Raw genomic sequence first — 21,963 nt, forward strand, 5'->3', positions numbered from 1 at the left:
GGATTTACCTTTCAGCATTGATGGTGCCTTTCCAGATGTGTAAGCTGCCCATGCCACACGCACTCATGCAACCCCATACCATCAGAGATGCAGGCTTCTGAACTGAGCGCTGATAACAACTTGGGTTGTCCTTGTCCTCTTTAGTCTGGATGACATGGCGTCCCAGTTTTCCAAAAAGAACTTCAAATTTTGATTCGTCTGACCACAGAACAGTTTTCCACTTTGCCACAGTCCATTTTAAATGAGCCTTGGCCCAGAGAAAATGCCTGTGCTTCTGGATCATGTTTAGATATGGCTTCTTTTTTGACCTATAGAGTTTTAGCCGGCAACGGCGAATGGCACGGTGGATTGTGTTCACCGACAATGTTTTCTGGAAGTATGTTGTGATTTCCATTACAGTAGCATTCCTGTATGTGAATTCCAGCCTTAACCCTTATGCACAGAGATTGTTCCAGATTCTCTGAATCTTTGGATGATATTATGCACTGTAGATGATGATAACTTCATACTCTTTGCAATTTTTCTCTGAGAAACTCCTTACTGATATTGCTCCACTATTTTTTGCTGCAGCATTGGGGGAATTGGTGATCCTCTGACCATCTTGAATTCTGAGAGACACTGCCACTCTGAGAGGCTCTTTTTATACCCAATCATGTTGCCAATTGACCTAATAAGTTGCAAATTGGTCCTCCAGCTGTTCCTTATATGTACATTTAACTTTTCCGGCCTCTTATTGCTACCTGTCCCAACTTTTTTGGAATGTGTAGCTCTCATGAAATCCAAAATGAGCCAATATTTGGCATGACATTTCAAAATGTCTCACTTTCAACATTTGATATGTTATCTATATTCTATTGTGAATAAAATATAAGTTTATGAGATTTGTAATTATTGCATTCCTTTTTTATTCACAATTTGTACAGTGTCCCAACTTTTTTGGAAACGGGTTTGTAGAAACACTGATCAGCGAACATGAACAGAAGCTCAGCCTTACTTGCTTGATACGCAGGAACAAACTTCATTGGTTCTTCTGGAAGCTCAAATGTGCTGCGCAACAGGAGAATAAACCTCATTGGTTCTCACACATCAAGCAAGCATGCTTGAGTTTCCGTTTATCACAACTGATGTGTGCATTGATGAATGTGGTAAATAAAAGTTTAAATTAAACCTGTTCATCATATAAAGCGATCGTGTTTCTTCAGAAAACTTGGACTAAACCGCTCATTTTATGTGGATTAGTTGTACGATCTCTTTATGAACTTTTTGAAGCATCAAAGTGGTAGTTGTGTATAGACTTCTCTCAGATTTTTAATTAAAATATCTTAATTTGTGTTCGGAAGATCAACGAAAGCCTTACAGGTTTGGAACGACCATAAGGGTAAAAGAGTAAATGATGACAGAATTTATTTTTTTGGTGAAATAACCCTTTAAAAAGCGAGATAGTTCTTACGCCCCTGTACAATAAACATTTAATCCAGAAGGAGTTGAGAGGATACCGTGTTAAATGCGAGAAATATGCACTGAGTGCACCCAATGGGCTCAAACAGCTCCCCCGGGTGCCTGATGGCTTCTATGACCAGGCCAAAGTTCACACCCCACCTCTGGGTATATGGCTACTCTGTTGAGTAAACTTTATTGAACTCTCTGACCTGCTGTGGGGTCTGAGGCTGAAGGATAGAAGCCAGTGTTGGCTGCCCTCCACAGGCTGGGAGGTCTGGCCTCTGCAGTGGTGAAGTCTTGCCGTCTGTTGGCGGTTCTTGTGCCTTGTGGGTAACCCATCCTGTTTGTTTAGCAATATCAAACCGTGGGTTTACAGAAACCCCATGGCAATGCTCAAATATTATTCCACACCTTCCCATGGACGAGAGAGTAAAGTGAAACTAGGCTTTATTCAAACCAAGCAGAACAACATAGGTTTGGAATCATACAAAGACAAGGGCGAGGAGTTGTGGGAGCAATCTTGTGGAAGGGATTCTTTGGACTCTCTCTGCTCCTATAACCCTTGTATTTTTGGCTTTACTGAGGGTCAGACTAAAATGAACCATTATGTGTCAACATTATTTTAGACAGTGGGAATTTTCCATTGAGGTTGATGGCCAAGTTGTGCTTATCCTGTGCACTAAGCTTGACAGGCATCACATAAAAGCTATGCATTGATATGAAAACTATTTATGAAAATAAAAAAACTTAATTTTTATTGTATTTTATTTCATATATATTTAACTTAAAAACTTGTTTATCTTATAAAAAAATCTGAAATCTGCATCTGCTTTGACATCATCTAGTTTATTTTTAATTTATACACACTGGACCATTTTGAACCATTCAGGCTTTTGGAATGAACTATTTTCTCAACAAGTTAGTTAGCAGCGCCACCCATTGGTGAAAATACTGGACTTCAGATAGAATTTCAGCCTGTTTTGGATTGGCGTCAGCATTGTTATCAGTAACTAGAATTAAACTATTAAATACATTTTTGTTAATTAAAATAAAGCTGAAATAAAATATAAATATTAAATGGAAAAAATCTAAACTGAATGAAAATTAGAATGGAAATAAGCACTAAAATTACTCACTGCCCTGGAAATAAATAAAATCTAAAACTGAAAAAAAAAAAAAAAAAACTACAAAAATGACAATAGCACATGACAAAATGAAAAAAAATTTTTTAAATAAAATTAAAACAAAAAATTATAATAAAAGCTAATACAAAATATTACTAAACTATAATAGTATAGATAATATAAAAATAACACTGGGTAGCATTTACTTAAAAGCAAAATGTTTTTTCGGACAATTTTGTTTCGTTTTGTTATTTATTTTCTCACATTTCTGTTACAGAACCAAAGATCCATATAGGCAAGTCTGCAGGTCTCTATTAAGAAACAGAAATGAACAACGTGATCAGGAATTCTGTATTGCTTTTATTATAAATATATATTTATATTTATATATTTATTATAAATATATATAAGATGTGTAATTTGCATACTTACCTATAGACATTGCGATGGAATTACTGTAATCCCATACAAGTGTGACTGCTGAATAGGGACATAAGCTGTGTTTTTCCTAGTGATTTGATCTATCACCAGTATTCCATCTCTGTAAGGACATTCTCATCATGAATATGGAAACACTGATCCAGCCAAATCCATTGATCTAGTCAAATCCATGACTAGCCCAGCAAGGATAAGCATGCAGTGCAATGTGTCAGAGACTCACCTCTCCCAGTCAGTGTAGTAAAAGTGGCTGTTATAGATGGCCAGGCTGAACGGATAATCCAAAGCATCCTGGAACACATGTCTCTGAGTCCCATCTGGAGATATGCACTCCAGTTTCTTTGAGCCTGGGGATTTTTGACTTTAATGTTAATATTGTACTGCATATAACTGTAACAGTCATGTTCTGTTTCAGTTTTATTTTCACTGTTTTGGTTGCCTGAGTTATTTACACACCTGATTTATGTTTTGTTAATTATCATTTACTGTGTATATAAGCCCTTAGTTTTCACAGTTCCTGTGTTTGTCGCCATCAATGTTTAATGTGTAGTTGCTTTGTTCATCCTCCGTGTTCATTAGTCTAGTATCCTGTTATTCCTTTGTTTATCTCTTCTTTGGATTTAACTACACAGTGTACTCGTGTCAATTCCTTATAACTGATAAAGTCAGATACTATATTTTAAGAAGACTCTTACCTGCATCTGCCCAGCACAGCTGATTCGTGGTGAAGTCCAGTGTCAAGGCATTGGGCAACATGAGACCCACTTGCACCAGTACTTTCCTCTTATGTCCCTCCAGTGATGAGCTCTCTATTTTGGAAGCATCACGGTTCCAGTCCGTCCAATATAAGGTTCTGAAGAGCACATACAGTAGATTAACATTTTCAAACAAAATCAGTTGTACTATATAAGTGAATATATTGATGTTTATTGCAGTAATACATAATGAGGATGTCAATGAAGATGCTCAATATCAATGAAAACAAATAACATACACTACCATTCAAAATTTTTGGGTCAGTAAGATTTAGTTTGAAAGAAATTAATACATTTAGGATGCATTAAATTGACCAAAAGTAACAGTAAAGAATTTGTTAATGTTACAAAAGATTTATATTTCAAATAAATGCTGTTCCTTTGAACTTGAAGAATCATAAAAACAAATGTATCACTGTTTTCACACAAATATTAAGCAGCACAACCGTATTCAACATTGATGATAATAATGTTTCTTGAGCATCAATTAATCATATTAGAATGATTTCTGAAGGATGACTAGAATAATGACTGCTAAAAATTCAGCTTTGACATCACAGGAATAGACATGTGCCGATATTTGGTAATACGATATATCACGATAATGAATATACACGATATTGTTACTGTGGGCACCTAAAATACTGTGAATAATTATTTATTACGAATTATTCGAATTTTTATATTACATTTTAAGAATACCTATCAGCCGTATAAAATCCACAACACCGCTGTATGCGGCGTCAAAGAGGCACACACACTATATAAACAAACCCAACGTGCATGAGAAGCACATGGCAGAACGAGTGAAAGGAGACGCTCTGAATGAAAGTGCACGTTCACTCTCTGACAGCAGAGGGCGCTGATGGAACAGCAGAAATGCAGCGGTTACCCCCGAAACCTGTTAACAAAGCAGCTGCGGTACTACAGTATTTAAAATGGTTCAAACAGCATTTTTTTTTTTTTTTTTGTATTAGCAATGTTGTTCATCACAACACCAAATACTTAATACTTAAAGACTTAATAGGCTATTTATTTTCAAGCTTAAACATTTTTACATTTTAATATGGACTACAACATGCCCTATAATGATTGAAAATGTTTTGATTATGTTATTGTTCAGTAACACTTGATGACCTAAGGCTTCATTAGTTAACATATTAATTCATTATTGCCAAACTGACAATGAAAAAATACTTTTATTATAGCCTAGCGATTATTAGCATTTAAAATAGCATTTATTAATCTTAGTTAATGTTAATTTCTAGTTAATGTTTATTAACATTACTTAAGTCAAAAATTGTAATTATTATTTAATGTACCTAAAACTAACAATGATCAGTTGTATTTTTTAACTAATATTAACAAAAAATAGTACCTTCTGTAACAAATGTAGCTATTGCTCATTCTTAATCTTAGTTAATGCATTAACTAATGTTAAATAATGAAGACCATATAGTGTTACTTGTTGTTTTTATAATTCTTTTATAATTTCTTGTTGCTTTATAATTCTTTTGCACTTTAATCTGTTTGAAACGTTTTACTTTATAATTTGTGTACTGCGTTATTGTATTTAAATGTTCAGAGGGTTTTTTTTGTTATAAGAAAAAGAGTTCTTAAACCTGTTATACTATGACAACACTTTTTTTTTTGCAACTTATTTCAATAGTGATAATACCGCATACCGTGATAAAAGCGTAAGCAATTATTACAACATGAAAATTTGATACCATCACATGCCTACACAGGAATAAATTAAAGTATGTTAAAATAGAAACAGTTTTTAAAATTGTAACAATATTTGACAGTATTGCTGCTTTTACTGCATTTGATCAAATAAATGCAATGAGTACAAGAGAATTAAATAATTTAAAAATAATTTAAAACTCTTATTGACCCACAACTAGTTCAACCATGAAACTCTAGAGGGCACAGGCTGGTAGGTCCGTTACATGCAATCTCTTAGCAATCCTATCATGCAGAACCTGATTTTGCTGAGTTCAACATGTTCCTGGGTCAACATTTTTTTTTTTTTGATCCTGGAACAACATTCAATTCAATCAGATTTGAGGGACGAGTTTACAGATTATGTCAAGTTTAGGCTTAAAATCCTGAATTGGTGGTTCTACATCAGAGTTATTCATCCATCATTTCCCTCTGATTTTTGGGATAACTTATGGGTAGGGTAAGGTTTACGGGTAGGAATAGGGTTAAGACTTTTTAGACTGGAATGTTGTTCCAGGATCAACAAAATATGTTGACTCAGGAACGCATCTAACTCAGCAAAATCAGGACGTGCATCACATCATTACAGAATGGCACAAGCTGATTGGCCTCTGCTGATCCTGCAGCCAGTGAGATTGTTTGCTCAACATTTATATAGTCTGGTTCAGTGTTTACTGTAAGCTGGTCCTGAAGAGCGCTATCAGAGTTTCTCAGAAACCCTCTACCTCCCCCAGCTCCACCTGCCCAGATCTGCAATGGGAATTTACGTATGTCTATTTCTGCAGCAGCAAGAGTAAATCTTATATGCACACAGACATGCTGCTGTGAATCTATTAGACGTAGCGAGTCCATACTTACTCTGCAGGAGCAGATGTAATCAGCCAAGACCAAATACAATAACCTTTCCATATTTAATAACATGCTAAACCTATTCTGTCAATCATGAGGTAGTTGTCATGATTGAAATTTACTTAAATCTACATTTATTTGTTTGTTTGTAAAAACAAAGCATAATACTTTCTGCAAGCTTAATGCATTTATTTCTGTTTTATGATGGCTTGACAGAATTTATTCATGCATAATGGTATTTCTGTTATGACAACTCTCAGAATGTTTGGCATGGTAATGGATATGACAATGTTGATATTTTTGGTCTAAGAGGAATAGTTTTGACTCCTGCTGCTGTTATTGCAGCTGCAGAACAAGAACGGGACTTGCTACGGCCAATACATACACAACATGCTGCTGTAAGCAAGACAGACATGCTGCTGTACAGTATAGTATACATGAATTACCCGTAGCATATCTATACAGGTGGAGGGTTTCTGAAAGTGTGCTGCAATGCTACAGCAAATGCTGACCAAGTATTTGAAGGTTGTGCAGTGAGCTCATTGGCTACTGGTGCAGCAGGAACAGCTGTACCCTATAGAGAAACATGTGATTGCAAGTGATTAAGTTAAAGACCCATCCATCTGTGCCATCTAGAATTTCTTGACAGAACTTCGTATATAATAATGCATAGAGAGCAAATAAGGATTTTGATCACAACTCACTGACCCACTCTTAGCGTCCACTATGATGGCTCTGGGATTGACCAAATCAGAATCAATCAGCACTTTTCTGTTCCTACCATCCAGACCAGATGTCTCAATCCTGTCTTTCCCACTGTCTACCCAGAACAGCTTCCTGTGCACAGTGTCCACTGCAATTCCCTCTGGCTGGACCAAGCCTGGAATTTCACATTGCATGTTTATGGAATCTGCGGCCAGTTGCATAAACTGCTTAGACTAGTTTTAAAAGTTAATCATTCAGTAAATTACAAAAAAAAAAAAAAAAAGTAGAGTGGTCTAATTTGAATCCGAAAAGTAAGACTGATTACCCCTTGCTAGTTTTTAAGACTCAGTCTTAAAAGGATTAGTTCACCCAAAAATGAAATTTCTGTCATTTATTAATCACCCTGATGTCGTTCCACATCCGAAAGACCTTCGTTCCTCATTGGAACACAAATTGAAATCTGAGAGTTTTATTTATCCCTCATAGAAAGCAACACAATTATGACATTCAATGACCAGAAAAGTAGTAAAGACGTTGTTAAAATAGTCAACGTGACTACAGTGGTTTAACCTTAAAGGTGCTCTATGTAGGAATGACACCCAGTGTTCAAAATAGGTACTGCAGTCCAAATTAAAAATATTGTTTGGCCCGCCCCCTCGTTCAAAGACGCAGGTTGCCAGCAACAATAGGTAGCGCAATTGACAATGAAAACTGAGGAGACTTAAAGGTGCCCTAGATTCAAAAATTGAATTTACCTCAGCATAGTTAAATAACAAGAGTTCAGTACATGGAAAAGACATACAGTGAGTCTCAAACTCCATTGTTTCCTCCTTCTTATATAAATCTCATTTGTTTAAAAGACCTCAGAAGAACAGGCGAATCTCAACATAACACCGACTGTTACGTAACAGTCGGGGTGTACGCCCCAATATTTGCATATGCCAGCCCATGTTCCCAACATTATGAAAGGCATTAGACAAGGGCAGCCAGTATTAACGTCTGGATGTGCACAACCAAATCATCAGACTAGGTAAGCAAGCAAGGACAACAGCGAAAAATGGCAGATGGAGCGATAATAACTGACATGATCCATGATATCATGATATTTTTAGTGATATTTGTAAATTGTCTTTCTAAATGTTTCGTTAGCATGTTGCTAATGTACTGTTAAATGTGGTTAAAGTTACCATCGTTTCTTACTGTATTCATGGAGACGAGAGCCGTCGCTATTTTCATTTTTAAACACTTGCAGTCTGTATAATGCATAAACACAACTTCATTCTTTATAAATCTCTCCAACAGTGTAGCATTAGCCATTAGCCACGGAGCACAGCCTCAAACTCATTCAGAATCAATGTAAACATCAAAATAAACACTGTACTTATGCGATTAGACATGCTGCATGACGAACACTTTGTAAAGATCCATTTTGAGGGTTATATTAGCTGTGTGAATTTTTTTATGTTGTTTAAGGCAAGCGCGAGCTCTTGGGGCGTGGAGCACGGGAATTAAAGGGCCACACACCCTGAATCGGCTCATTTCTAATTATGCCCCAAAATAGGCAGTTAAAAAAATGAATTTAAAAAAATCTATGGGGTATTTTGAGCTGAAACTTCACAGACACATTCAGGGGACACCTTAGACTTATATTACATCTTTTAAAAAAAAATTCTAGGGCACCTTTAAACACTGTAAGCTGATGAGTTGATTTATCTGTTTTAATATGCTGTCGTTCATAGAGATATTTAGATGGATTCAGAGGCTTTTTAGGTCAAGTAGAATCTGCGATTCCCAGTTTGTTTGTTGGTTTCCATGGTTGCAATACACGTTTCCGCCAACTGGCAACCTTTGATGTCAAAATACTATTGGATAAACTGGCAGCACACGGTTTCGCACAAACCAAAACCAAGACAGACATTCCGACACGGAACACACATTTTCAAAATAGAATATCTGGCTGTAGCATTGTTTTTCTGAGAAACAAGTAGGTGAACTTAGCATGTTTCCTAAATATCTGCAAACATACTGGGGTATTTTTATGCTTTATTAAAGTAAAAATCTTACATAGAGCCCCTTAAATGTTATGAAGTGACAAGAATACTTTTTGTGGAAGCCTGCACTGTCTATACAACGTAAACAGCAGAAGAGACTGACAGGGGAGAGACGAATTGCTGAATAAAGTCATTATTTTTGTTTTGTTTTTGCGCAAAAAAGTATTATTGTCACTTCATAATTTTAAGGTTAAACCACTTTAGTCATGTGGACTATTTTAATGATGTCTTTACTACTTTTCTGGACCTTGAATGTGGTATTTATGTTGCTTTTTATGGGGGATAAAAAAAAAACTCTCGGATTTCATCAAAAATGTTTTAATTTGTATTAGGAAGATGAACAAGGGTCTTACGGGTTTGGAACGACATGAGGACGAGTACTTAATGACAGAATTTTCATTTTTGGGTGAACTAACCCTTTAACGTAGTGGCTATAGTCTCCTTGATTGATTGATTGATTGATTGATCACCTTGGCTGACAATAGCCTCTGGCTCAGACCCAAATACTAAGACCACTCTGTTAATGGTATGTCGTCCAAAATCTGTCCAATATAACATGTTCTCCCGACAGTCATAGTCCATTCCAATCACAACAGAGTCCTGCAATGATATTCAAGCATTATTTTTTTTATGATTGATCAGAACAAGACTGCAATAGGTTTTGAATTTGGAAACCATCATGTATTGTACTTATGAGGGTCTACCTTTAAAGCCAGTAAAACAGTGGATTTTTCTTGAACTGGGTCTGTTTCATCAAGAGGAATGACTCCAATCTGTGAGGCTTGTGCATAAAGGATAGCAGGTCCTGAAGGGGATGAGCTTATGACAGGATACATCAATGCATTGTTCAATGGAGGGGCATCACCTGAGATACCTAACAGGTAAAAAGAAGAGACAATTTACAATACAATAATCTAGGGCTGCACGATTTGGGGGGAATGTAATCGGTCCAAAATAACTTTATTACTCACAGGGGGGCTTTACATCATCATAGGATCGTGTTCCAATAATTTCCACGCCTTGTTGATCCACACACCAGCAGAAACTGCTGTTGCCGTAACATTGCACAGGCAGGAAATTCCCGTGAGTGTCACACAGGGGCATGTAGTCCTGAGAGGATGGCTGACCATTATAGTGACTCATAAGTGAAAGCCTCCAGCGCTCGCACACAGTCTCCACACGGGGAACCAGGGCAGCTGAGTAAGAGAGACAGTACAGAGTGTCAATTTTACTGAATGATGTTTCTTTGGAAAAACACTGAAGACATTTTCCTGAAATTTTTAAAATCTCTGACGATTGACCACATCCATATATCTTGCCTCAATGAATGACTATGTGAGCGTTAATTACAGTTAGGCCATCTCATGAGGGATAATTATGTCATATTTAGTTGGAATTGCATACCACTCCCACAACACACATGCAAACCATACAACAGTGAGAAACAGGAAGTTTGTCCTTGTGTTTAAAATGCCTTGGATTTGTCAAAATATTGCAGATATTAGAGCATAATAAATATCTAAATAAAAACAAAAAGCTAGATAAATAAATGACTCTAGTGAGATTTACTATATGTAAGTGTAAAATTATAACAATAAAATATTATTATCCATAATAATAATCATAATAAAAATAATAAAGAAAAATAACATATTGTCATCAAATGTTTAATTATGGTATATAATATAATTGATAATATTTATCAAAAACTCAAAAGCTTTAATTCAACTCAAAGGCAGGCAAACTGACAGTGCAAACACATCTAAAGCCCGAAACACAAAAAGGCGACGCAGACGAACTAGTGGCGACGAAAGCAGACTAAGGCTCACGTCGGCAGCGTCTGGGTCCAAAGTTGCCCTGACACACCAAATCGATGCTCGACACTCGACGGCCAAGTAGCACATCTGTTCTGCGCCTGCGTAAGAAGAAATGCCTTTCCATACCAGCAGGTGGCAGTAGCTGAACAGCCAATCGGAATGATCAGATGGCCGACTGATCGTCGAGCTCTGACACCGATTCGACATGCCGACGAAGACCAACTTCAGCCGACGGTGCGGAACACACTGAGAAAACTTAGTCGGCCGGCGAACAAAAACTGCCCGACGGCCGACCATCGGCTTGGTGTGTTCAGGGCTTCAAGATAACAGAGATTGGACAAAGAGTGCAGGGAAGAGTGAAGGTTAAATCAGACACAAACAACATGATTAATGACGAACAACTGAAACAACTAAACTAATGATGATGTAACCGTGTAAACAAAGTAGTGGCGCGAAACTGAACAAAGGACCACAGGAACGCCGTGACAACATTTTCCAGAAATTTTTCAAATCTCTGACGTTTGAACACATCCATATATCTTGCCTCAATGAATGACTATGTGAGCGTTTATTACAGTTAGGCCGTCCCATGAGAGATAATTATTTAGTTGGAATTGCATACCACTCCCACAACACACATGCAAAACATACAACAGTGAGGAACAGGAAGTTTGTCCTTGTGTTTAAAATGCCTTGGATTTGGCAACATATTGCAGATCTTTTGATTTTTTTTAATAACCTAAATGTCAATGAACTGAGATATTAGAGCGGAATAAATATCTAAATAAAAACAAAATGCTAGATAAATAATTGACTCTATTGAGATTTACTATATGTATGTGTAAAATAATAATACAAAATATAACCATAATAATAATAATAATAATAATAATAATAATAATAATGTATTGTCATCAAATTATTATTAATTATGATATATAATATAATTGATCATAATTATATTATTATTATCATTGTAATATATAATAATATAATAATTCTTAAATATTATATTCTTACTTCATTAGTCTTATAATATGACCAAATCAAAAGAGACATTAGATCAGATATTATTGAAGCTTTAACCATGTTTGTTGTCCCCTAAATTTAGAAATTTTTGAGAAACTTTGTGTTTTTCATCACCATGTCCCTTTAGGTGCTCCGTATTCAATTGATTTGATTGTTTGATTAATAGAAAGTTCATTAGAACAGCATTTATTTGAAACAGAAATCTTTTTTTAAAGAAAATAATACTTTTATTCTTGAAATTATGCATTAAATTGATCAAAAGACAGCAATTTATAATGTTGCAAAATATTTCAAATCTGCACTGTTTTTTTATATTTATATTATATAACTTTATATTCAAAGAATCTTAAAAAAAAATTGATCACAGTTTCCACAAAACGTTAACTGTTCAACACTGATAAGAAATCTTTCTTGTGCACCAGATCTGCATATTAGAATGATTTCTGAAGGATCATGTGACATTGAAGACTGGAGTAATGATGCTGAAAATTCAGCTTTGTCATTACAGGAATAAATTACATTTTAAAATATATTATTTTAAATTGTAATAACATTTCACAATATTACAGTTTATTATACAGTTGCTGTATAATAAAATGAACGCAGCCTTGGTGAACATAAACTTCTTTCATAAACATTAAAAAAATCTTACCGACCCCAAGCTTTTAAATGGTGCAGTATAGTGTATGTCCTAAAATATCAACCTGATCCTAACAGAATGTGGGGGGATGAAACTATAAATCCATACCTGGCTGATCACAGTTGGCATGCACCGTGCCAGGCATTGTCCTGGTCCCCAATCTCTCCTGCCCTCTACTGTCCACACACCAGCAGTGGCCAGTGGTGCCCAGACACTGCAGGGGTTTGTACTGCCCTTTCTCATCACACTGAGGAATGAAGGCCTCAAGGCCTTGGTAGATGCTTAGACTCTCTTGCAGACTATCTCTGTGCTGCTGGCACACAGTTAATGGAGGTTTGGGCTTCTCTAGTGAAGAAAAAACATAGGACCAGTGAACATTTAAATACATTATATTATGGGAATTCAGTACATGCCATGATGTGATTTATCCAAGTCCTGGAACAAAATATGTTGTTCCAGGAACATGCTGAAGTTGTTTCAATCACATTATGGATGATTGAACAACTCATTTGCTTTTGATTGTTTTATAATGCAACGCTGAACATAATATTTGACTTGATTTGATTGCTGGACTTCTTCTGTGTTATAAGCAAAGAGAACAGTCTGTGACTGAGCTGACATGGAGGAAGCACTGTGTGTTCCTTGATAAATGTGTGGTTTACGTGGTGGTTGGCAGAGGAAGCCGTCGCCCTTGTATTCAGGCCAGCACTGGCAGTGGAATGAGCCCTGGGTGTTGGAGCAGGAAGCAAACGGATGACAGAGCTGCAGAAAACACTCATCAATATCTGCAAAAGAAGACAATGATGAGCCTCCTCTGAAATAAGATGCTTAAATGTGTACTACATGTGTGGTTATATAAATTAAACTTGTAAAAGTGTCAGTGGGCCTAATTCATGAAAAAGGGTTGAATGATCATGATTCATGAATGACTTTAAATCATTGATAAAAACAATTCTTACATACACTGTTCCATTGAATTGAATTTCTATCATTTCCTGTATGTTTTTACAAATGATATACACAGAAATTTGTAAAGTTTAACTTTTGTCCATCCCACAGTAAAATTAACAACGTGACAACATACAGTATGTAAATACATACATAAATATGTAACTTTACGCTACTGTTAATTCATATAGAATGTCAAATTTGATTGGCTGAACAGCATCAGAGTGCAGTGCATGCTGCCAATCTGTATATTAGTGGCAGGAATTTTTTCTGCAGAAAACATAATTACACCAGTAGGTGGCGACTCTTCTTGTGAATGAGTCATTTACTCAAACAGTTTGTTCAAAAATGCTGATTCATTCATTTTCATTATTGGACCAAAAATAAACGTAATTGTGTCTTAAACATAGGATGCTCAATATCAACTTCTTGAATGGATCTGCATTTTGAATTTCGACCATAAATATTAAATCATACAGGTACATACAATTCTAATTTTCGAGTAGAATTTAGGGTGGAAAGTATGCAAATTGGGATGCACACCAGTCTCTGAAACTACATGACTTAGCCAGTTTTATACACACTCTGAATCACTGATTCAAAACAAATGAAGCAGTTAGGGCCTAAAATTAACACTTGCCAAGCGCCAAATGTGAGTAAAAAACTGCTGTTGCTGAGAATATAGCCGTGTTTCCACTGCAGGAACTTTCCCCAGGACTTAGGAACTTTGGGGTGGTACTTGGTGTGTTTCGACTGCAGGAACTAACAGGGTCTAAATTTAGTTCTGGGTAAAAAATTCCCCCCCAGAAAGTACCTGCTCGCTAGGTAGTACTTTTTCAAAGTTCCGGAACTTTCGGGGGTGGGACTTGGGACAAATTGTTCTGGGTTAATTGCCAATTGACTGTTAACATTTTTATGAATTCTAACAATGCAAAATTGGGAGAACATGAATGTGAACGATACTCAGGACAGTTGACGGGGCAGTGTTGCATTGTCACCAAAATTTAAGCCTTGCCAATTTAAATATTCAAGCTCAAGAAGATGTGAAAGGGAACTTCGGTTCATTACTCCCAGAAATCCGTGTCTCAGACCAATCATGAGTACTGAACTGAGTTCTCTTTCATGTCTTCTTGCACTTAAACAAATTCAAACAAAATTATGTCAAAATGCCCATCTTGGCGTATCCTTGTAAACATACTCAGTAACTGAATATAAACAGTTGAGAAATAAAACGCTTGTGTAACAGTATATTGGATCTGTGTATTAACTTTTAAAGTGACAGCAGCATAATATTTCTGCTAATGTATGTGTTTTTAATGTTAATAAAACAACAAAAGACAAATAACAATCACCCATTGCTCTTGACTGAATAACTTTTGTAACTTTAATAAGGATTAATCTGTTTCATGGCCGGTAAAATTATGGAAAAAATATTTATTGCTGATGTTTCGAAAGCATCAGTCATTAAGTCATTCATTTTACATAAGTAAGAGCTCTGCTGGTCTGAATATAACCACGGCAATGATTAACTGTTGATATTTGGAATAACAGCCCTCTTTCCTCTGATATTTCTTAACTCTTTCCCCACCGTTGATGGAATTTTCCATTAAAAATCCATGTTTTTACTGTTACACGGTAGGGGTATATATGAGTACAGAAAGAGTACAGAATTTCTGAATCAAAACACAGGTGAAGAAGAAGCAGAAACAAGCAAGTGTGGGTTGGTGTAATGGCTGTGCAGAAAGGTAGTGGTTGTGTCGAAAGGTCTTTGCAACTGGTCTTGAAAGCTGCCTGTTAGGGTGTGGGTAGGCAGGGTTAGGGGTTTGTTTCTCTTATAGTATTGTGACTGTGTACTTTCACCATGCCCCTACCTTTCGGCACACACATTACTCCAACCTACAGCTACCCCTGTCTCGAAACAAGCAATAGAAGCATTGCTTAAGCACATGCAATTTTTATTTAATTATGTAATTATTAATTATTATATCCTATTCTTAAAATGCAGTGCTTTTTTATAGAAGGCCCCTCTATCTCTCTAAGTGTTCCTTGGCCTAAAAATGTTGAATACCCATGATTTAAGTTATATATTATTATGTTCTATTAGAAATCATCTACTCGCAACACCCAAATTCCCATACACAGATTACAAAACACAGAACACTTACCCACACACACATGCAAATCGAGGTCAAACTCAAAGCCAGATTCACAGTGGCAGTGATGGCCACCTGGCATGTTCACACACTCAGAGTGAGGACCGCAGGAACTGAGCCCCTCAGCACACTCATCTACATCTGGATCACAGATTCAAAACCCAAGAGAGCCATTCAGCACTTTAACTATGGAAGTCATTTATTAAATCATCAGAAGATGACACACAGTCTCTAAGGGAAGTCTCAAAAGAGCAGTCATAGCAAGGAGTTGGCTTGATGTCAAAATATAACAAAGATGAACACTGAAAGATTTATACCATAGCAGTTGCGTCCATCGCCCTGAAAGCCCATGGCACACTGACAGTGGTACTGAGTGCCGTCCCCTGGCAGACAGAGGGCCATGGGGTCACAATGGTGCTTCCCAGTTGAACAGGGGTTCAACTCCACAAGCCCCGGGAGCTCACCTGATAACATACAGATAAAGAAATCTCCACAGTCCTCAACAAGATCCATAATGATATGAAATAGAACTAATAATGACCCACATTGTAGAATAGTTTGGTTATCAGTATGTTCTTACCTCCTACAGGTCCCACTTGGTTGGTTATGGCAAACCTAAGCGTGGTTCCTTCGGTGAACATGACCATCAAATACTCCACATTCACTTGCTGAAAGTCCGGTATGGTCCACGGGCTATGCTCACAGTTACGGAAACTCATATTCTGGTGTAGCAGGTAGGAGAATGTCTCAGATCCACCATTTTCTGACACCACCATGTACTCTCGCAGTGAAGATGATGTCACAACTGAGCCAGAAGTAAACGACATAACCCATAATGCTCAAAGAACACATATAGAGCACTAACTTTGGACTCAAATGGCTTATTGCTTTTAAAACATACGGCGGCACTATGATAAAAGACACAAATGTCCAATAAAGAGTTACATTTCTTAATTATTCATTATTAGTGGAAAAAACTATTCTTCAGGTAATATAAGTGAATATCTGATGTAGCTTCATGAATTTGATTAACGTGTTGATGTTTAGTTCAAAAGCACTGGGACATTTCTCATTTTCTCACATTTTATGTGTATCATTCATAGCATTCTGGCCACATAATAAAAATAACCAGCCTTTGGTCGATCATAATTATGACATGTTAAGTGATAATTATGAGATAAAATGTTAAAATTATGAGATAAAATACATTATAACATAAGTCATAACTAACTTATCTCAATTTCAATTTTGTCATAATAATCATTTTGTTCTCATAAATTCTACTTTTATGTGATAATTAGTACTTTTTATCTCAAAATGTTAAGTTTTTATGTCATTGTGAATTTTTATCTCACAATTTTGACTTTATCTCATAATTATTACTTAATGTGTCATTCTTTCGAATTTATGAGATAAATTCATAATTATGACAGACAGTTGAAATTATGAGATGTCATAATTGACTTATCTCAGTTTTGTTACAATATATTTATGAGAAAAAGTCTAGAAAAATCTAAATTATGAGATAAATCATAACTGACTTTTCTAAATGTAATGTTATGTTATAATTGACTTCTAATAATTCTATTTCTAATAATTCAGACTTTTGTCATGATTATGACTTTTTATCTTTTTTGATTATTGACATTTTCTTATAATAATGAGAAAATAAAACAATGTTATCTCATAGTGACTTAGTATATCACAATTTCACATTTCTGTGGTCATAATTTTCGACTGTTTGTGTAATAATTATGACTTTATACTTTTTACTTTCTGTTTTATTGAATTCCAGACATTCAGTCTGTGTGTTAGTGTTGGGGATTTCTTGGTTTTTAAATAAATTTACAGGTTACTTTGTTATTGTTACAGTTTATTCTACTTCATTTAGAACTATTTTTTGTTGGTGGAGAACAAGTGATTGGCAATATGATGAATAAAATGTATGTTACTCAGTATAAAATTCTTTCTTATTGAAATATAACCCTAGGTATACCCTCCAAGATTGTTTACAATAATTACCTGTTTGGTTGTATTGATAGGTCTCTTTATATGGCAGAATATGAACTTTAGCACCACTGGGAATTGTAGGTAAATCTCCATTGATCCTTATGTCAAAATTCAAGTGGTTGAATGAATCCATTCCTTGAGCCTCTTGAATAATGGTAACACGCTGGCCTTGTGGGCTGAAAACCAGTTCTGCCCATTGAGAAAACTCAGCACCTGAAGAAAATATGTTTTTCTTCATTAGAGTGACAGTAACAAAGTAATGAAAAGTAATGAAAAAAAAAAAAAAACAATCATACCAGTTATGCTGAAGCCATTCGGATGGTTTTGGAGCTCAAGAGCAAACAACCAGCCAAATATGGAGACCAGCGGACCCACAGCCATCAAAGCCCAACCTGCCTGAGTTGGGACAGGACTGATAGAGATGTATACGCGTCCTTCCCCCACCACAGCAAAGCCATGGATGTCCACATTGTTTAGCTGAGCTTTAGTGTCTCCAACAGAAACACGGCCACTCAGCTTTCCACTTAAAGGCTGAGAAATTCCTGTAAAAACAGGCTTATCTTTAACTTTTGTATCATTGTCACAAGAAATGACATGAAAAGAAAATTCTAAACTACAAAAGCTCACCCATAGGTAAACATTGTCTGCCATTGCCATAGTAACCAGAACGGCAATGACAGCATGGACCAGTTGGATAGTCAGTGCAGTAACCATCCTGGGAGCAGAATTTCAAGTGCAAGCCACACATTTTGGTTCCATTATTTGAAATAGCATGTAGTAGTTCTTGGTTTGGTTTTAAGGGCTGTTGAACAAGTGAAGCTGGGATGTCCATTTGGGCCTCAGAAGTAGATTTATCTGCAGGTGTGTTTGATTCTACTGTAATGTAGAAATCTTCATCTGTGGTTTTACGCAAGCTACCCATAGAATCCACAGGCTTGGAGACCGAAGCAGGAACTACCTTCTTGAATGGGAAGCGGCTGGTTCCAATGTGGAAAATCCACAGTCCATTTACCCCAGTGTTCCCTGCCCTGAGAGTTGCATAGGTAACACTTTACCATAAAGTTCAGTTCATTAACACTTTGCATTAGCTAACAACGAACAGTTCTTTTACATCATTTTTGGTAACACTTTACAGTGAGGTCTCATTTGTTAACCACTAAGTCTTGTTTTTGTAGTCTACTAGAATAGGTTTTCAGAAAAACTCATTATTTTTCATTTACATTGTTGCAGCACCTCTCTTTTCAGTCTGTCATTAAACCTTCTCTGTTTAGTTCTTGTCTCTATGAAGCCCCTCCTTCTGATAAGCACAATGTGCTCTGATTGGTCACCTGGATCAGTGTGTTGTGATTGGTCAACAACTTCCAGCGTTTTTCAGAAATGTCACGCCCCCTACCATAACCGTGAGTTTCAACACACTACTAACTAACTCAACCAGACCTCACCCCTTTATTTTGCATATGCCTTGGGCGGGAATTATTTCAATGAGGAATACTGTGACTTGTTTCATAATCGATTCATACATTTTAGATGTTTCATCATGTTTTTGTGTATTATCAGTTAAATTAATTAACAATAACCAAAAATTAAAACTTTAGAAAAGTAATAGTAATACAGCATTTAATAAACAGCAGAAAGATACTTGAAACGGATAAAAGAATAAAAAGTTTTCATGCACTCACTTTTGGAGGTTATTGGTGGTCTCACCAGAGCCAAACAGACTGTAGAACAGCTCTTCTGTGTTAGATGTGTCACCTCTGTTAAAACCTACCTGAGGTTTAGCATATCCTTTTGCCATGTTAGTATAATTGTGACTGATATTTAGCATCTGCCGCTCATCCTCAGGATACAGGAACAAGGCATATGTATCTGATTTATTACCAGCCAACACAACCTGGAAACTGCTTACCTGCAAGGAGATCAAAACAACATAGTTAAAGGGATAGTTCACCCAAAAATGAAAATTATCCCATGATCACCCTCAAGCCATCCTAGCCATCTTCTTTCAGATGAACACAATCAGAGATATATTTAAAAATATCATTAGTCCTCCAAGGTTTATAATGGTTGTGAATGGGGGGCCATATTTTGAAGTTAAAAATAATGCATCCATCCATTAAAAAATAATCCATATGACTCCAGTGGGTTAATAAAGGCCTTCTGAAGCAAATCGATGAATTTTTGCAAGAAAAATATTGATAATTAAAACTTTATAAATTCAAATAACTAGCATCCCTGAGATGGTTCTACATGAAGGTGTAGAACCATCTCAAGGATGTTCAGAAGAAATGGACAGCACCTGAGTTAAATATATGAGTGTCACAGCAAAGGGTCTGAATACTTAGGACCATGTGATGTTTCAGTTTTTCTTTTTTAATAAATCTGCAAAAATGTCAACAATTCTGTGTTTTTCTGTCAATATGGGGTGCTGTGTGTACATTAATGAGGAAAAAAAATGAACTTAAATGATTTTAGCAAATGGCTGCAATATAACAAAGAGTGAAACATTTAAGGGGGTCTGAATACTTTCCGTACCCACTGTAGGAGTATCATAAGCTTGGGCTGGGCAACAAATTTAAGCTCTTCTTTTCTTATATCGAAATCCTCTGAAATTTCTCTTTAAAAATGATCATTTTAGACTTATAAACTGTGACCGGTGATTTTTTTTGCTCTATTCTCTGTGCCTCCGCATTCATCATTATGTTGTATGCCAGGTCAAAGGATACTCTTCCGCCACAAATCGACTTGTGCATTATGTGTACGGTCGTCCGCTGGAAGCAAGGTTTTTGAATTTATATTGTATGGATATTTTTCTTACAAAAACGCTTTGTTTCGCTTCAGAAGGCCTTTTTTACCCCCTTGAGTCATATGGATTACTTTTTTAATGAATGGATGCATTATTATTATTGACTTCAAAACATGACCCCCCATTCATAACCAGTATAAACCTTGGAGGACTAAGGATATTTTCAAATATATCTCTGATAGTGTTTGTCTGAAAGAAGATACCCATATACACCTAGGATGGCTTGAGGGTGAGTAAATCATGGGATAATTTTCATTTTTGGCTGAACTATCCCTTTAATATTGATGGTAATAGTGTTGCAAATCAAAATATTACTTTCTTTGAAACATTTAGATACATAGGTAAAAGGGCAAGATGAAGGAATGCAAAATAATATTACACAATGCATAAATGGTGATTGGAGTAGCTTGTCCTCTTCACATGCAATGTTGTCCCATGTGGCGATGACTGTGTGGCTCGACTTAAATGTAGAACCAGTGAAACCATGCTGCACCATAATAGAAGCCCGGTTTAATACATCTAAAGATTCCTCCACACGGTAAAACACAGATCCTTTCCCATGTCCTGAACGAATGTCTGTCAGGAAAGGAGCTATGACTGAGAAGCTCAGAGGAAACATGGTTCTTAAATACTGTCTCTCTTCTGGAGGAAGCTGAAGGGACAAGAAGCCATTTGTGGCAACCTGAGGAATAGAGAGTGTTCCATGTTTCATATTGTAATACCTGAATAATTGGATGCATCTTAACATTTTTGCTCATGATTTTGTATGAAAACAGAAGCGTTCAGACTCATATGCTCAATAGATCTGGTTATTTAATGCATTATTTAATGCTAAAATACTGTTTTATTTAAATACAATGAAAATGAAAACAATAGAATGGCTTACATAAAGAATGTTGAACTGCACTTCGTAGAACTGTAATGGCTTTTTTAGCTTCAGGGCTTCAGACACTTCATCATCACCTTCTTGAAGAACTGAATCGCCTTCAGATAGTCCAAAAGGGAAAAGTTTGTCCTTTTGAATTGCATTTGTGAAATAAACATTTGTAAAAAGTAGAGCAAATACCCAGCAGTTCTTCATTTCGAGAGGGAGCAGCTTCGATCCGAGCCCTTAAATATAATTGTCCCTGAAAAAGTTCATGAGATGTGACTATGTGGTGATTTAAAATGAAAGGATGCCTCAACCACAAACCACATTGCTACCAAAATGTCTATTGGAGGGTTTTGGTAGGCGAGTACAAAGCATCATCCAATGCACATACAGTATGTTCATCAAATTTGAATTGAAAATGATTTGTGCAACAAAACAAATTTATATTTTAAAGGGATAGTTCACCCAAAAATGAAAATTTGATGTTTATCTGCTTACCCCCAGGGCATCCAAGATGTAGGTGACTTTGTTTCTTCAGTAGAACACAAATGATGATTTTTAACTCCAACCGTTGTGGTCTGTCAGTCGTATAATGCATGGCAATG

General features: G+C 36.2%; 1 protein-coding gene across 1 annotated transcript; it reads right to left on the bottom strand.

Moving 5' to 3' along the window:
- Window positions 1-2,127: 2,127 nt before the first annotated feature.
- Window positions 2,128-21,805, bottom strand: nid2b (nidogen 2b (osteonidogen)). The gene is made up of 19 exons (XM_048208482.1): window positions 21,374-21,805; window positions 20,867-21,169; window positions 19,364-19,590; window positions 18,312-18,712; window positions 17,981-18,226; window positions 17,697-17,897; window positions 16,255-16,479; window positions 15,992-16,138; window positions 15,687-15,815; window positions 13,236-13,358; window positions 12,682-12,918; window positions 10,059-10,283; window positions 9,792-9,961; window positions 9,558-9,687; window positions 7,040-7,211; window positions 3,698-3,855; window positions 3,226-3,349; window positions 2,997-3,105; window positions 2,128-2,875 (listed from the first exon to the last, which is right to left on the bottom strand). Exons 1-18 carry the CDS (start codon window positions 21,566-21,568, stop codon window positions 2,997-2,999), a joined length of 3,522 nt encoding a protein of 1,173 aa, XP_048064439.1. The 5' UTR covers window positions 21,569-21,805; the 3' UTR covers window positions 2,128-2,875.
- Between the last annotated feature and the right edge of the window lie 158 nt (window positions 21,806-21,963).

Source organism: Megalobrama amblycephala, linkage group LG11 (assembly GCF_018812025.1).
Source record: "Megalobrama amblycephala isolate DHTTF-2021 linkage group LG11, ASM1881202v1, whole genome shotgun sequence".
NCBI classification, from domain to species: Eukaryota; Metazoa; Chordata; class Actinopteri; order Cypriniformes; family Xenocyprididae; genus Megalobrama; species Megalobrama amblycephala.

Excerpts from the sequence above, each read along its gene's own strand:
- nid2b (XM_048208482.1), bottom strand. The coding sequence starts at position 21,568 with ATGAAGAACTGCTGGGTATTTGCTCTACTTTTTACAAATGTTTATTTC. Across the intron at positions 18,713-19,363 it reads ACCACCAATAACCTCCAAAA|GGCAGGGAACACTGGGGTAA; the intron begins GTGAGTGCATGA and ends TGCAACTCTCAG. Across the intron at positions 10,284-12,681 it reads TGCCAACTGTGATCAGCCAG|CTGCCCTGGTTCCCCGTGTG; the intron begins GTATGGATTTAT and ends TCTCTTACTCAG.